Here is a 16,570-nt window from a genome sequence, read left to right as displayed (position 1 = left end):
TATGTCTTATACTCCGAAAAATATGGTACTTCTAAAAATTCCTATGCCTGGTGACCAAACAGTACATGTTATAACCTCTATATTCTAACTACAAGCCGGTGGTGGGTTTCAAAAATTGTTGGAACCTACTCTGTGGGTGTGGCCTCCTTTGTGGGAGTGGCTTGCCACCCATGTGACCAGATGGGAGTGGCTTGCCGCCCATGTGACCGGATATGAAATTATGAATTAGTACTTAGTTTGGTCCAAGTAGCTATTGAGAAACTCTGGCATTGAAGCATGCAAGTCTTAAAGCTGTCAAGTTACAAGATCCTTGCCAGTGGTGGGTTTCAAAAAAGTTTGGAACCTCTTCTGTAGGTGTGGCCTGCTTTCCGGGTCCACTGGTGGAACCTCTTCTAACCGGTTCGGTAGATTTGATGAACCGGTTCTACCGAATAGGTGCGAACTGGTAGAAACCCACCTCTGCTACAAGCCCTCTGCCATGGTTCCCACAGTAATACACCAAGGCTCCTTTCCTAATGTAAGTTTGTTTCAACACTGTAAAATGCTTTCAAGTAGACTTTCTACAGAATGGGAATCTGCTGTGACCAAGAACCACACTTAATTTTGGGAGGAGAGGAGTGGATGACTTTAAAGCTGCCAGAAATGGGTTTGGCCATTGATTAAATTCATTTATTTTTTTTAACTGTGATGACAATTCAGAGCACATGTGGCAATTTGCATCTGTTGCCCACTTCCAAAATGATAGAAAACCTTGTCTGATTTCAATAATGATAGCTAGAAAGAGCTCCCAAGAAATGTAAGCAGAAGATCTTATTTCTCAACAATTTAAAAATAACAAGTTGACGGACTGTATTAGAACCATGGTATGTATATCCCTTTATTTGGTAATATCTTGAGGTGACATCATAAAGTATTGATATCTCCTCTAAATCCTACCGTGACATGACTCTAGTGTTAATTTAAAATACTTGAGTGGAACAGGAATTGGTAGCTGACCGCATTCCAAGGTGGCGAGGTGGCGCAGTGGTTAGGGTGCAGTACTGCAGGCCACTTCAGCTGACTGTTATCTGCAGTTCAGGGGTTCAAATCTCACCGGCTCAAGGTTGACTCAGCCTTCCATCCTTCCGAGGTGGGTGAAGTGAGGACCCAGACTGTGGGGGCGATAGGCTGACTCTGTAAACCGCTTAGAGAGGGCTGAAAGCCCTATGAAGCGGTATATAAGCCTAACTGCTATTGCTATTACTATTGCTATTCCAGCTGGCTGTGCTTTTTGTGGTAGCGTTCTCTATTTTGCACCTGGTAGCAAAAGCACTTAGACTTATATACCACTTTACAGTGCTTTACAGCCCTTTCTAAGCAGTTTACAGAGTCGGCCTATTGCCCCCAACAATCTGGGTCCTCATTTTACCACTCTCAGAAGAATGGAAGGCTGAGTCAACCTTAAGCCTGGTGAGACTTGAACTGCAGCTGGCAGTCAGCAGAAGTAGCCTGTAGTACTGTATTCTAACCATTGCGTTATAGATAATCTGCCTACAAGTAGCATTTTACAAGTGAAAGGGAACCATAGGCAAAAATCTTTGGGAGTGGGTGGGTGGGGGAGCAGTTCGCAGATTTCTTTTAGAGAGCAACAAGGAAGAAAAGGACAAGGAGCCGAGGTGGCACAGTCGTTAAATGCAGCACTGCAGGCCACTTCAGCTGACTGCTAGTTCGGCAGTTCGGCGGTTCAAATCTCACCGGCTCAAGGTTGACTCAGCCTTCCATCCTTCCGAGGTGGGTGAAATGAGGACCCAGACTGTGGGGGCAATATGCTGACTCTGTAAACCGCTTAGAGATGGCTGAAAGCCCTATGAAGCGGTATATAAGTCTAACTGCTATTGCTATTGCTTAGGACTGAAGCAAGCTTTAAATTAACAAATATGTTTGAAATTCTTAGTCACATTTGATACACAACTATCCATTCCTGTTGAATTAGAAAAAAAAGATGCCGTTGTTCAAATTTTGCTTTTAGCAAGGAGAAGGAAAGGAATGGAGAGCACACTTGACTGTTGTTTGAAAAAGGCCAGTTCTAAAAAGAGAAGCACGAAACAGCTTTCTAGGCCATCTGTTCTTCTCATGATAGTACAAGATTAAAGTGACCTGGAGCATCTGTAATTCAAAGTTTATTGCACTACCATCATTATTGCTGATGAACTTTCCAAATGCTTCCCCCCCTTTTGCACCCTCCTTGTGAATTTACAAATGCTTCACTCCTCATTACACTTAATTCCTGGCACAGAGAGTCTGAAAAAGTCAGAAAGAAAGATGAATGGCCAGAAGAGATAAACAAAGTTTAGCTATTCTGGCACCAGACAAAGAAGAAATTAGAGTTAGAATTAATCCAAATTACATCATAAAGTTGCCATTTTTAAGTCTAGGAAAAGGGTCTCGCTGTACCACAACATGAAGGTGAAGTCTCCATTGTACACTAGCATCTGATTGATAGCAATTTAACCATCATAGCATTTTTCAAATAGCAATAGCAGTTAGACTTATATACCGCTTCATAGGGCTTTCAGCCCTCTCTAAGCGGTTTACAGAGTCAGCATATTGCCCCCAACAACAATCTGGGTTCTCATTTTACCCACCTCGGAAGGATGGAAGGCTGAGTCAACCTTTGAGCCAGTGAGATTTGAACCGCCGAACTGCAGCTTAGCAGTCAGCTGAAGTGGCTGCAGTACTGCACTCTAACCACTGCGCCACCTTGGCTCTTAAAATTTGATGTTGTTTCATGAAATATGGAGACCTCTACTACTAATCTTTTCCACAGTTTTGTCTCAAAGAACTGAACTTCCCAAGATTGGTGGGAAATTAGGAACAAGTATTATACGCATATAATCTATCCTCACACGTTGTGATAAGACGGTGCTAACTGCTTTCACTTCTGATGCTCACATGTCCTAGGAGGTCTTTATGTGCTAAATGATGAAAGAACACAGAAGAAGTCTTCTTATTCAGCAATTAAAATCAGCATTAGACTTTGAGCCGAGGTGGCACAGTGGTTAGAGTGCAGTACTGCAGCCACTTCAGCTGACGGTTAGCTGCAGTTCGGCGGTTCAAATCTCACCAGCTCAGGGTTGACTCAGCCTTCCATCCTTCCGAGGTGGGTGAAATGAGGACCCAGACTGTGGGGGCAATATGCTGACTCTGTAAACCGCTTAGAGAGGGCTGAAAGCCCTATGAAGCGGTATATAAGTCTAACTGCTATTGCTATTGCTAAAAAGTATCACCCAGTCTATCAACCATTTTGTGGCTTTGACTGTTCTCCCTTCAAAGTGGGTAGATCAACATTCGGGGCATTCATTCATTCATTCTACATGTGTAGGAATATTGAAGAGCTCTAAGGCCCTCCTGAATAGTAAAATGGAAAGCTACCAATGACAGTTGACAGACTGTCATTAAAAACAACATCAGTTAAAAACAAACCCTCACTCTTTGGAAGTTACAACTGAGGTCTCAAGAAAACGGTTAAGAATCCTGCTAATCAGCTCTAAACCTTGAATCCAATCTGGTGAATATCACTGAGGGCTTGGAGTTGGTCATACTAAATGGCCGGTGATTGATTGATTGATTGATTGATTGATTGATTGATTGATTTAATAGAGTTATAGGCCGCCCAATCCCGGGGGACTCCGGGCGGCTTACAGAAAGTAAATATAAAAATAAAAAGTTAAAAACATAGAAGACAGATTAAAACCGCATCATGCACTCAATCTGGTCGGGGCCGGACCTCAGTCATGAGGTCAACAGCCCCCGGCCTGCCGGAATAGCCAGGTTTTAATAGCCTTTCGGAAGGCCATGAGAATGGGGAGGGTCATTCCATAGGGTCCCACCTCTCTGAAGCCCCTTGACTAATTGAATCCCTCACAGTGGAAAAGCCCCTCCTAGTGACTGCATCCTTCCTGATCTTCTTAAATTGAACTATACATAACGGGTGTCTCTTCTCTCTCTATGGGTATTGATTACAAAGGGTGCATTCTCAAAAAATTGGGAACTGGTGACAATAATCCCAATTTACAATCGAGTTGCAATCAAAAAGGACCCAGAAAATTAAAGATCCTTCTCAGTGCGATAAAGTACATTATATACAAAACACCTAAATAAAATAAAATCTGAAAGAGATGATTAGAGACAAAGGAGGAAGGCATAGAAGCACAAGGATTTTTCCCTAAATATTCCTTTGGCATACGATAGAGAATGAGAAAGAAGGGAGGGGGAAAACAGACAGACAGAATATTTCTTACCTCACAAGAAATAATACAATGAATAGATTTTGGGTTAGGATACCATTCCAGTCTTCCAGTACACACGATACTCTGAAGAGACATAAACAAGAGTTTTGCATTAGTCAGCGGATAACAGCAAGCGATTTATAGTTTTTTCAAAAAAAAAATTACTGATGATATATATCTTATTTCACCAAAGATCTATTACATTCAATGCAATGCTAAAGATTTTGTGCGAATGGAATTACAAATTCTATACACAATCTCCTATATGGTATAGAATTTTGATTCCAGATAATTTTAGGTTTTGGATCATCTTTTTCTAAAAAAAAATCTTGGTTTGTAATCCTTATACAGTATTTGCAGGCTTATGTTAGTAAAAATATTTGACTTTTAAACTCACAAATCCCCACAAAACAAACAAGGAAAATAATATTGTTCTTAGCTAACCTCAAAACATGTATACTTTTTGATAAGTAAGAAGAGCCGAGGTGGCGCAGTGGTTAGGGTGCTGTACTGCAGGCCACTTCAGCTGACTGTTATCTGCAGTTCAGCGGTTCAAATCTCACCGGCTCAAGGTGACTCAGCCTTCCATCCTTCCGAGGTGGGTGAAATGAGGACCCAGACTGTGGGGGCAATATGCTGACTCTGTAAACCACTTAGAGAGGGCTGAAAGCCCTATGAAGCGGTATATAAGTCTAACTGCTATTGCTGCTATTATAGAAGCATTTACATTAATGTACATCATTGCTATAATATCAAGGTTACTCTATATATGGGAAATACCTATGTAGTGAAATTCTAAACGAAGCAGGTTAAATTCCTGAGACAAGAATAAGAAACATAGCGAAAACTAGTTTAAACTAGTCCCTATATCTTTCCATATTTTTATATACTTAAAAAGCACCATTGCTTTTTAAGCATCCTTGCATCCTTGATTTTACCATCTCTATTTACCTTTTTTTATATATTGTCTTTTCTTCTTTGGAATTATCAATTCTCAGTTTTTGAGGATCTCATGAACTCCTTCCAACCACAACTTTTTCAGTCTTCCCCATCTCCACAATTTAATCCGTATTCATTTACTCTATATGAACAATCCCTATCAACATGCTTCCTTCAAACTGTATATTTCATCCTCCTTCACTCAATACTAATTCATTCTTGACTATTATATTTTCTTGTTTTGTCACAGACATTTCTGAAACACCCCGTTCTCAATGTATTCAACTTATTTCAGGGTTCAGGTGGCACAGTGGTTAGAGTGCAGCACTGCAGGCTACTTCAGCTGACTGCAGTTCGGCAGTTCGGCTGTTCAAATCTCACCGGCTCGAGGTTGACTCAGCCTTCCATCCTTCCGAGGTGGGTAAAATGAGGACCCGGATTGTTGGGGGCAATATGCTGACTCTGTAAACTGCTTAGAGAGGGCTAAAAGCCCTATGAAGTGGTATATAAGTCTAACTGCTATTGCTATTGCTATTCTCTTGAAATGACCCAGCTTGTTTCCATATAATGAAGTGAACAAAAGTAGACTCACATACATAACTATTTTTTGCTTCTTTGAATAAACTATAAATACATTTAGATTACTGTGTTTATAGTTGATGACTCCAGTTGGCACATATCATTCTGTTTGACCCCAATCAATCTAGCCCAGGTCCCTAATCCACTTCATTGTTCTTCCTACTTCACCCTGATCTGTAGGGCAGATACCTCTTGGAGACAATGATTCAACAATGCCATTAAAGTTCACAGAACATCCAGTCGACCATCAAGTCAAGGAAGAGAAGTGATTTGAAAATATACAGAAGGATCAAGAAATGAACAAAAAGAGAATTATGTCTAGTGACAGCTCCTGGCAATGGGAATAATTTAGTTTCACAATAACAAAACCTCCTGCCTATATCACACTCTTTTCTGTTTCCCTATTCCCAGGAGAACACTTTTATGTAGCAAGGGGTTTTCAGCTGGAAGGGAAAACATTTCACGCAAAAAACCAACAATAGGAGAAAATCAACTCAGGAGCATTCCACTTCAGAATTACAGACCTTAGAGGGCATAGATACCTTCTTCCCCTGTTTGAACATAACCAGCAGCACAATTGCAGAGTTTATATAATACAACACACAACAGAATCTAGAGGAATGAATCTTCGATAATCCTGAAAATTCCCATGAGGAGAATTACAATCTTGGGTGGTAATTCAGCTCCATAACAACCCAATTTGGTTTTATTTTAAATGTTTTCAAATGCCAGCCCATATTCTTCTATTTCATTTTCAGGGAAACTCAAGTTAGATGAAGCAACAGAATGATAACATCTGAGGTATTTTAGCTATTCCACTGAGAGGGATAAGAATGCAATTAGAAAAAAAAGCTAAACATCAGATTGAGAGATTCAGAATAACAAAACCTGGGTCTATCATGATAACTTAGAATGCAGACAGACAATACACAGATGTTTCAAGACCATTTTTTTCCTATTTTTTTCTGTACCTATACATTTCTTTTTCCCAGAAAGAGCTGAAAAGAATGCCAGGCAAAGACTCAACCAGAGTACTTTCCCAAACATCAACCCAGCGTGAAAAGTCTTTGATACGTCTACATTCCTTATTTTAAAAATCATGATTAAGTTCTTAAAACTATATTCCAATTGTTTCCAGCCATTAATACTTCATTGTTGTCTTTTCCCATTGCTAGTCTTGTTGGATACTTATTCCATAGTAACCATTATGGGTTATAAAAAGCAATGGCTTCAAAGCACTATATTGCCAGAAGAGTTAGCATTCTATTTATTACTTATTTATCACATTTAGAAACTGCCAATCTCCCTCACAGGAGGGACTATAACATTTTGACTTCCCCATGACTACACTGTCACATTCCGATTCTGTTACAAAATTCTGCCACTGATCTATATGGCTTAGGTTTTAGTTTGTTGGGATGTCATTACTCTTGAAAGTCAAAAGCAGAACAACATGACATTTTATTTATTTATTTATTAAATTTGTTTGGTGCCTATAGGACCACCATGTGACAAAGATGTTATGGTTGTCACCTATACTTTATGGCCAAATCTACCATCTGCAAGCTACACTGTCATTTTCAAACACAAGGCCTAAATTGGACTTCTTAAAAAGGGAAACAATAATTTAATCCCTAGATAAAAACGTAGCTTTAATTTTTCCAGTTCACGTTGATTGTGACAATGAATTCTCCTTTTTTAAAAATATTCAAACGTTAGAACGCCCCAAAAAGAAGAGAAATGAGAAGAAATATATCAAACTTCTAAGTAAGCATGGAGAAAAAGCTTGCCCCTTCAATTAGAAATCCAAGCTGCAGCCAGAGGAAGGAGGAAGATGAGTTTGCACCAGAGGTGGGTTCCTACCAGTTCACATCTATTCAATAGAACCGGTTCGTCAAATCTACATAACCGGTTAGAAGAGGTTCCACCAGTGGACCTGGAAAGCAGGCCACACCTACAGAAGAGGTTCCAAACTTTTTTGAAACCCACCACTGGTCCTTGGATATGATTATTCTACACTATCATGCTCATATTTATAAAACTCAGTGCCTCTGTGAAAGGTAAGGATGACTACTGCGTTTGTGGTGCAATCAGAACATTGCGTGTGTTGAAGTTGTTTTAACGCAAACCAAAGATGCCTTTTAAAAAACAAGTTTACATCATATTCTTATGCATGCCAGTGCTGTGTGTGAGGTAATTTAAGGTGGTTCTGACAAGTGTCGTCGGCATCTTCATATCCGGTCACATGGGCGGCAAGCCACTCCCATCCGGTCACATGGGTGGCAAGCCACTCCCACAAAGGAGGCCACACCCACAGAGTAGGTTCGAACAATTTTTGAAACCCACCACTGGTTTGCACATCATAACTCTTTAAGCTCCTTTCAAAATCAACTTCCATTTCTGTGTGGTTTTTTGCTCCTAGTCATACTCGTTCATCATGATCAACTAGACTTTAAGGTGGAAATGTACGTACGATTACTGAAGAAACTGTAACCAGCACTCTCTAGAGCTCTAGGTAAGCAGACTAAAAGCTAATATATTCCACTTTCAAAGTTGCAGCAGTTCCCCCTCCTTTTACCTGGACTTTAGTAGGTTTCAGTCTGTGGTCCATGGTATCAGCAGTGACATTTTCAGGCAATGTCACAGGATCTCTAGGTAGAAACAAACAGGAAGGTGTGCATGAAGCCCCTGGTACAAAAAAAGAGAGAGAGAGAGAAGTAGCAGATTATAATTTCCATTGAGAAATGTGTAAATGCCGTGGACTTCCAAAAGGATTTGTATGATCTCCAATTTGAGTACATAAGTTGAGTCCATAAGTACATATTACTGCTCTGGTACTTAACAAAACTTCATTCATCAACAATTGTGAGAATCTTCTATTTAGAAAAAGCAAGTGTCAGCGTTCCCAATACCATGCAGAATTAAATCAGAGTCGAAGGCAAAACTATGCTTAAAGTTCCAATTTAATACGACAGGCATCGTGCTGTGGGATTCCAACTCTGGAAGTTACATCAGAATCCCACTCAGTTAAAAGTTCATGATCTTGTCCCCACACCCACAATCCATCACATGGTCCAATCTTCTTCCACACTGGCATCTACGCCCAACTGCTTCCGGTCAGGTGTGAAAGTGCGGAGACAAAGGATTACCTTGACTTCTAATAAAGAATGAAAATAATACATTCCACAATCCTACTCCTTCTATTCCCCCCTCCCATCGACTATACTAAAGAAAGCGTAATGAAATAAGAGAAAGTGTGGCAGGCCAAAATTCTAGCAAGAGGAAGGGATAAAAGGTCTAGATTGCTTGGTTGGGACTGATGCATATTCCAGGATTTAGGATGCTATTTTTCTCTCTCCACACATCTTCCCACAACAGTTATAACTGTAACAAAAGTTTTCCCCTGCCACATTGCTCCCTGGTTTTGTTTTTTCGTTTTGCCTCCTACAATTTTTACATTTGACAATCTGGAAAAAGTAAATGTCTAAGCAAAAAAAAATTATATGCAAAATATGCATTGCAAAAGTTGCACATGCACAATAGTATCTCCTCACCATCACCACCCATCCTATATAATTCTGTGTGTGAACATGCTCTGTTCTTTGGAAACCCCAAATGATTTTGGCTCCAGAAGCTCCAAAAGACTTTGCAAGCCTTTGGAAGCTCCCAGGGAACAGGCAGCATAAAATGGAAGTGTTTCGCTATGAAATACTGATAAGCAGCAAGTTGCCTCTGATACTTTCGTTTTTGAAGAGGTTTAAAGAATACTTTTAAAAAAATCAGGGAAGATTTATAAGATTGGCAAGTTGGACTGAGATTAAAAGAAAAAATAGTTACATGGTTGTCTTTACTGGACTTTTGCTGACAAAATTTGGGTGGACATTTAGTAGCATCAGTTAAGAGAAGAGCTATGAGGAGAAGAGAGTTTGATATATTCTTTTTTTTGTAGAGACAGTGATAAGCTATTAAAATTGTTTTTACTAGCTGTGAAGTTAATTCTTTTCTCTTTCCCCTTTTTTATCCCCTTGCCCCCTTTCTTGCCCTTCTTGCAATTTTCCGCTTATGGTTTTGGTCGTTTTTATTGGCTTTTACTCTTTTCAACACTTAATAAAAATTATTTGGCAAAATAAAAGATTAATCAAGAGAACCTTCATTTCTTTGGGATGTAAATGGTCGAGATCAAGACTTTTGGGTACAAAGGGCCTGGTTTCCTTTTTAGGCAAAACTCTAACTGTAACTTCAGCATGAAAGACTGCGAAGCAGACATGGAAGATCACGGCAGGGAAACGAAAAGTTGATCTTATTCAGATGAGAACAGATAGGAAATAAGAGATTTCTATCTGTTATTGTTCTGTCTGTGGTTATTGTAGCACTCTTGATGTCACCTAGTTTGGGTAATGAACGTTTTGCAAGAAAACAAAGTGGTTTGTTTTTTTTAATTTCACGGTTTGATCCAGATACATTAGCTTCATGTACAGCTCCTGATTTATTATCAATAGCGAGAAGCATTTTAGTTTATTCAAATGCTACAGTATTTTTAACAGGCAACCAAAAGTAATGTATGTATGTATGTATGTATGTATGTATGTATGTATGTGTATGTATGTAAAAATATTGGCTTTCTGTCTGCATGGTCTCTTGTGATGAGCCGATAGAGAAAGGAAGCAGCATGTCTCCTCCCATATTTGGGCATATTTGGGTTGTGACACTAAATACATACCTATTTCCCTGGCTCAGCTGATAAAGGAGGAGAACCTTGTGGCTAAGTGGTTAACACAACTGCCTAATATGTAATACAGCACAGGTTCTAATCCCAGTAAGGGTATGGCTAGCTGATGAGAGCTAAATAGCTTGAAATAGATCTATACTAGTCTCCCTTTATTTATTTATCAGCACAAATACAACACAAATGTAACAAAGGCAACAGTAAAAATATTGGCTTTCTGTCTGGATGATCTCTTGTGATGAGCCGATAGACAGAGAAAGGAAGCAGTATGCCTTCTCCCATATTTGGGCATACCAGGGGTATGTATGTGTGTATGTGTGTATGTATGTATGTATGTATGTATGTATGTATGTATGTATGTGTATGTATAAGGCAACAGTAAAAAAAAATTGGGTTCTGTCTGGATGGTCTTTTGTGACGAGCCGAAGGACAGAGAATGGAAGTAGTGATCTTCCTCCCATATTTGGGCATACCGGGAGTTGTAAAATCTAAATAGATACCTTTCACCCTGGCTGGCTGATAAGGAGTCGAGCTCTGTGGCTCAATGGTTAACACATCTGCCTTAGAGGCAATACAGCACAGGCTCGATTTCCAGTAAGGGTATGGCTAGCTGATGAGAGCTAAATAGCTTGAAATAGATCTATACTAGTCTCCCTTTATTTATTGATCAGCACAAATATAACAAACATATATATATATATATATATATATATATATATATATATATATATATATATATATATATGTGTGTGTGTGTGTGTGTGTGTGTGTGTGTGTGTGTGTGTGTGTGTGTGTGTGTGTGTGTGTGTGTGTGTGTGTGTGTGTGTGTGTTTGTTTTATTTGTGCTGATAAATAAATAAATATATATATATATATATATATATATATATATATATATATATATATATATATATATATATATATATATATATATATGTTATGCAAACATATTATGTATTATATGCAAAGAATAGAATTAGCCTACATTAAAAATCCATTTTTAATGGTCTTAAAGACAATTAAATATCACAGAGTATAGGTTTCAAAGCTATTTATTGCAGCTATTCATTCTTTGTCAACTTCAATTTCAACTGTTTGAGAAGCATGGCTATAAAAATATTACCACATAATCATTAGATGGTATTACCCAGAAGTCAGTTAATCAATGTTTAAAATAATGTTTAAAAAGGGTTGGCTATTGATTTTATTATCTTGGTTACTCTTTTTTTTTCTGATTCCATTAACTATATCTTTACTGACATAATGGCAAAACTGATCAATATTCTATTGGATCAATACTTAATGATTAAAAACCGAATTTCTTTCTACTTTTTCTCCTTAATTTTTATTTTTCTTTCTTCTTTTTGTAAACTAAATTCATCATTTTTTATGGTCGATAGAGTGTTGGTCTTCTTTCCCAAAGTCACTTTCTGATAACTTAACAAATCACAGCAAGCTTCTCAGTTCTATTAATCTTTCCAGCCTTTATGAATAATGAATTCTTCTTTTATAACTAAGATGCTTTTGCATGTATTAATCTCCCGGGAAAGCCCCTTCAGGGATAGGAAGATGTTTTTTCATCAGCTTAATCTCAGTGAAGGAAAATTCAGAGGTTTAATACTATTTGATTTAAAAATAGAGTTTACAGTTGGGAGACATGAGTAAGGATTAGGCTGTTGCATATTATTTCATTTTTCCTTTTGAGAATTACGCCAATTCTTTTTCTACCAACACCACCTTTCATTCTTTCTGGCTTCCAGGGTAAATATTTAATATGAATCAAACAGAGAAATATGTTTTTGTTGTTTGTCTTTGGGACCTACCTGAATGTTACACTGGAAAAAGAAAAATCACAAAAACTTTTCTTGTTTCTATTAGGATTGCTCTGCTCTGTTTGTGTTAAAGCCTCACTCATATTAAACACTCATACGTTTTGCAAATATGAATGTCTAAGCAGAATATTTGATTTTAAAACAGCAATAGAAAGCTCAAGTAGAAAAGAAAACAGAGATATGCTACAAATATTTATTCAATTTATATACCACCTATATTACAGTGGCATAAAATATAAACAGTATATAACCTTAATTTTAAAAAAGAATGCTTTAAATATAGCCTGTTCCACAGATCTGCAAACAACTTAATATTAATATTAATATTTAGGAGAATGGGATGATCAGAAATTGTTTACCTTACCAATTCCATAACCTTGCTCACACTTGTATTCCACTGAATTAAGCTCCTGCGGTGGTACACACTCTCCTTGCAGTTCTTCACATAATTTAAATTCCTCTGTCCACAAGCCATTTTTAGTGCAAAGAATGGAAAGCTGAAATATAAAAGAAACAGATTAATTCATGAGCTGTACAGAATTTAAAGTCCCTCTTTGTTACCACATTCACTATAGTCAATGTCACCCATACTTATACTATTGGTTATAACTTCAATGGAATCCTGTGATTCCCACTGGTCTCAAGCCAATTGCAAAAATGTTGGTGCCTTTCTTCTGCTCACAAAAAAACAGTATCCAGAGTACATCATATGATCTCTCCTTTTCCACGAGAGAGTTTGGCAGTCTCGACTAGTGTTCAGATGCTGATTTCAGCCATAACGTTGTCCCTCCGTTTAGGGATATCAGTGTGGAAGTCCTTCAAATATCGAATGTAAGATTTTTGAACAAGTTGTTCAGTCTACCAACACACATACTGATGTAATCCGTGGAGTTTTAACATTTACTATGAATTCAAAATCAAGAAAAACAAATGTCTGTTTAGTGACCACAAATTGGAACTGACTCCATCGCTAAGTGAAATGGTTGCTAAGTGGTAAAATCATGTGACTGTGACTTTTGTTTCTCCCCACCCCCCCCCGCCGTTTGCAATGGGATAATTAGCAAGAAGGGAATTGATGTATTTACATTCATTATAGAAGAAAAGATTACAAGAGATTAAGCAGGCACACAGGGGTATATATATCAAAAGTAATGCGCTGGCACTGGCAGCCATAAACGCACTAGACAGATAGTTCAGTGTAGTTCCCACTGTATGCCTACGCGTGACCCGACAAATGCGCGCATGACAAAAGTGGGCCAACAAAACCGCAAGAAAACTGCGACGGCCCACAACAGCGCGCCGACAACAGCGCGCCAACAAAAGTGCAATTAGGGTTAAGGTAAGGATTAGGGTTAGGGTTAGGGTTAGGGTTAGGGTTAGGGTTAGGTTCAGGGTTAGGGTTATTACCTTGTTTTCCCATTGTTTGTTGATGGCGCACTGTTGTTGGCGCACTGTTGTGGACGCCATTTTGACGTCACGCTTTTGTCGTGTGCGCATTTGTCGGTGAATCATGCCTGCGTACTTCCTTGTAATCCCTTCCTCTACAATCTTTCCACTTTGGGAAGGCAGGGAGAAGGAAACCTCAAGTGATCTTTGTAGGCAATCTTTCTTGTATCTGAACTGTTTGGGATTTTTGCACACACACACACACACACATACCCAGTAGAGTAGTGCAATTGGAAGGGTTACAGAACAAGCAGCAATAGCACCTAGACTTATATGCTGCTTCAAAGTCCTTTGCAGCCCTCTCTAAGTGGTTTACAAAGTCAGCATATTGCCCCCAACAAACTAGGTCCTCATTTTACGGATCTCGGAAGGATGGAAGGCTGAGTCAACCTTGATCCTGATGAGATTTGAACTGCCAAATTGCAGGCAGCCGGCAGGCGGCAGAGTAGCCTGCAGTACTGCACTCTAACTACTGAGCCACCATAGGCACACAATGGGGGAATAAAGTGGGCTGTCTGAATAGCACATTTGCAGATCTCAGCCCCAAGGATCACCTTTCGATGTGTATTCTCCATTATGTGCCTGTTTACTCTCTTGTGATTACTTCCTTCCTTCTAATCTCTCTGAACTACGAGGGGAAGGGGGGGGCAAGGAATAAAACATGCCAGGCCCAGGTCAATGTCATAAATGTGAATGGAAGTCAGTAAGCAAGGACTACTGGCATTTTAGATTATTTAGTGAGTAATGATTTTTTTTTAATAAGGAATTCATGGAAAGAGCAGGAAAATAAATTCTGCTGAATAGCAATAGCAATAGCAGTTAGACTTATATACTGCTTCATAGGGCTTTCAGCCCTCTCTAAGCGGTTTACAGAGTCAGCATATCGCCCCCAACAATCCGGGTCCTTATTTTACCCACCTCGGAAGGATGGAAGGCTGAGTCAACCTTGAGCCGGTGAGATATGAACTGCCAAACTGCAGATAGCAGTCAGCTGAAGTGGCCTGCAGTACTGCACTCTAACCACTGCGCCACCTCGGCTCTTAACAGGCCCAGTTGTTCATTCTCTTTTTATTACACAATAAAACCAAATTCAAGGGATGCCAGCAAGCAGGGCAAAATATGGCAATCAACATTCGCTAAAAACTGAAGCTGGGGGCTGCCATATGGGTCAAGATTCAGGCTCACAACCCAATGGAAACCTGGCCTATTTGCGAACTGACCATAAAGTTGTCTTTACCGTCTTACTCTGTGGACCACAGCTAAGAACACACCGACTGTCAAGCTCAAAGCCATTGGTGCAGTTGTACATCCCTTCAAAGACCGGCGGGGGCGGTTTGCAAACCACAGGAATGCAGCTCCCTTCCTCCCAGAAGCCAGTTTCAAGGCAGTGGATATTCAAAAATGTTCTGAGGATTTAAGAACAAAAAAGGAAGTGGTTATGTCATTGCAACACTGTATCAAAACAGCTCCCAAAATTAAGCCAATCACAGTATTTTGTGATGACTTTTGGGGTTCATATTCCAGTCTTCTGTTGATCAAATACTACAGGGCGGGGCATAACCTTTTCCTAGGGGGTCACAGCAACACTTGTAATAACAACACAAATAATTCATACACCATTCGAAAGCCCATCAAAAACTGAGTTTATTGACACGATTTAATAGTCAGTATGACCACCATTAGCCCTTCGAACAGCATTCAAACGAGGTGGATAAGAACACAACAAATCTTCAAACAGTTCCGTTCGATTTTCCAGATTTTTCAACACAGTTTCCAAATTCATTCTCAAAGTTTCAACCGAAACAAATTTAACATTTAATAGCTCATTCAATTCAGTTTTTTATGGGCTTTAAAATGAGGTGTCGCGGAAGTTGTAAACTGCTGTCGATCTTGCTGTGACCCCCTAGGAAAAGGTTATGCCCCGCCCTGTATAAATTACCCTGTCGAGTCCACCTTCTCCTCCCCTTTTCTACCTAGATAGGTTACTTCAAGCAGGTAGACAAACATATTTTAGAATCTGCATCTTGGGCCCCTCCTTAATAAATTCTTCCCTGTGGTTTCTCTGCTTTTTTCAGCTCTGTTAAGAAATTACACAGGCTCCAAGGATGTGTTCTGAACACGGCTGTTTACATCGGGAAGACGCTGCTGTACTGCCACACCATAACCATCTGAACAGCCTATTTATTTAGCACATTTTTATCCCACACTTCATTTGCAAAGCACAGGTCTCTTCTGATAACTAAGAGTAAACTAAAAGTAACTAAGGTTACTTTTCCACATTTGTAAGAATAAGCTCTCCAAATAAACAGCAACTGGTTGGATTTGGAACATGTCTTTGCATTACAGCCCTGGCTATATTATGATGGAAAATAGAAATCAGCATGTTTATCAAACTCCATAGATGCACAGCACACATTTTTAGACATTTTGATATACATAATAGCATGCTGTCATAACGTACATGGGAGTGGCGGGAATAAGGTTAAGAATTTCTCTTGAGAAAGAGAAGGAGAGGAGGGTGGAAGGGAGAGAAAGAGAAGGAGAGAGGGCAGGAAGGGGAAGAGAGAGGGTAGGAGTAGGGGAGAGGTAAGGGAAGAAGGAAGGGGAAGGAGAGGAGGAAGGAAGGAAGTAGAGAAGGAAGGGAGGGAGAAAAGAAAGGGAAAATAAGGTGGTGTTACAACAGGCGCTAGGGATGGTAAACAAAGCAACCCAAATTGTATAATCTTTTAAATGGAATAACAAAAGTATAAGAATGGCAAAGAAAAATAATAACCATGTGA

At 39.3% G+C, this 16,570-nt stretch overlaps 1 protein-coding gene across 1 annotated transcript in view; it reads right to left on the bottom strand.

Annotated features, from left to right (window-relative positions):
• PAPPA2 (pappalysin 2) overlaps positions 1-16,570 on the bottom strand; it is a 181,008-nt gene that overhangs the window by 12,220 nt on the left and 152,218 nt on the right. Inside the window, exons 17-20 of the mRNA XM_087726787.1 lie at positions 15,028-15,196; positions 12,709-12,841; positions 8,365-8,474; positions 4,281-4,352 (exon numbers count right to left, since the gene is read on the bottom strand). Coding sequence (XP_087582913.1) covers positions 4,281-4,352; positions 8,365-8,474; positions 12,709-12,841; positions 15,028-15,196 — 484 coding nt within the window. The remainder of the gene's footprint in view (positions 1-4,280; positions 4,353-8,364; positions 8,475-12,708; positions 12,842-15,027; positions 15,197-16,570) is intronic.

The sequence above is a fragment of the Thamnophis sirtalis genome, unplaced genomic scaffold (assembly GCF_051295495.1).
Source record: "Thamnophis sirtalis isolate CommonGarterSnake01/CBP01778 unplaced genomic scaffold, rThaSir2_p1.2 scaffold_12, whole genome shotgun sequence".
Lineage (NCBI taxonomy): Eukaryota > Metazoa > Chordata > Lepidosauria > Squamata > Natricidae > Thamnophis > Thamnophis sirtalis.
Note: the sequence above shows the minus strand (reverse complement) of the source record. Positions and strands in the feature narration are given on the sequence as shown.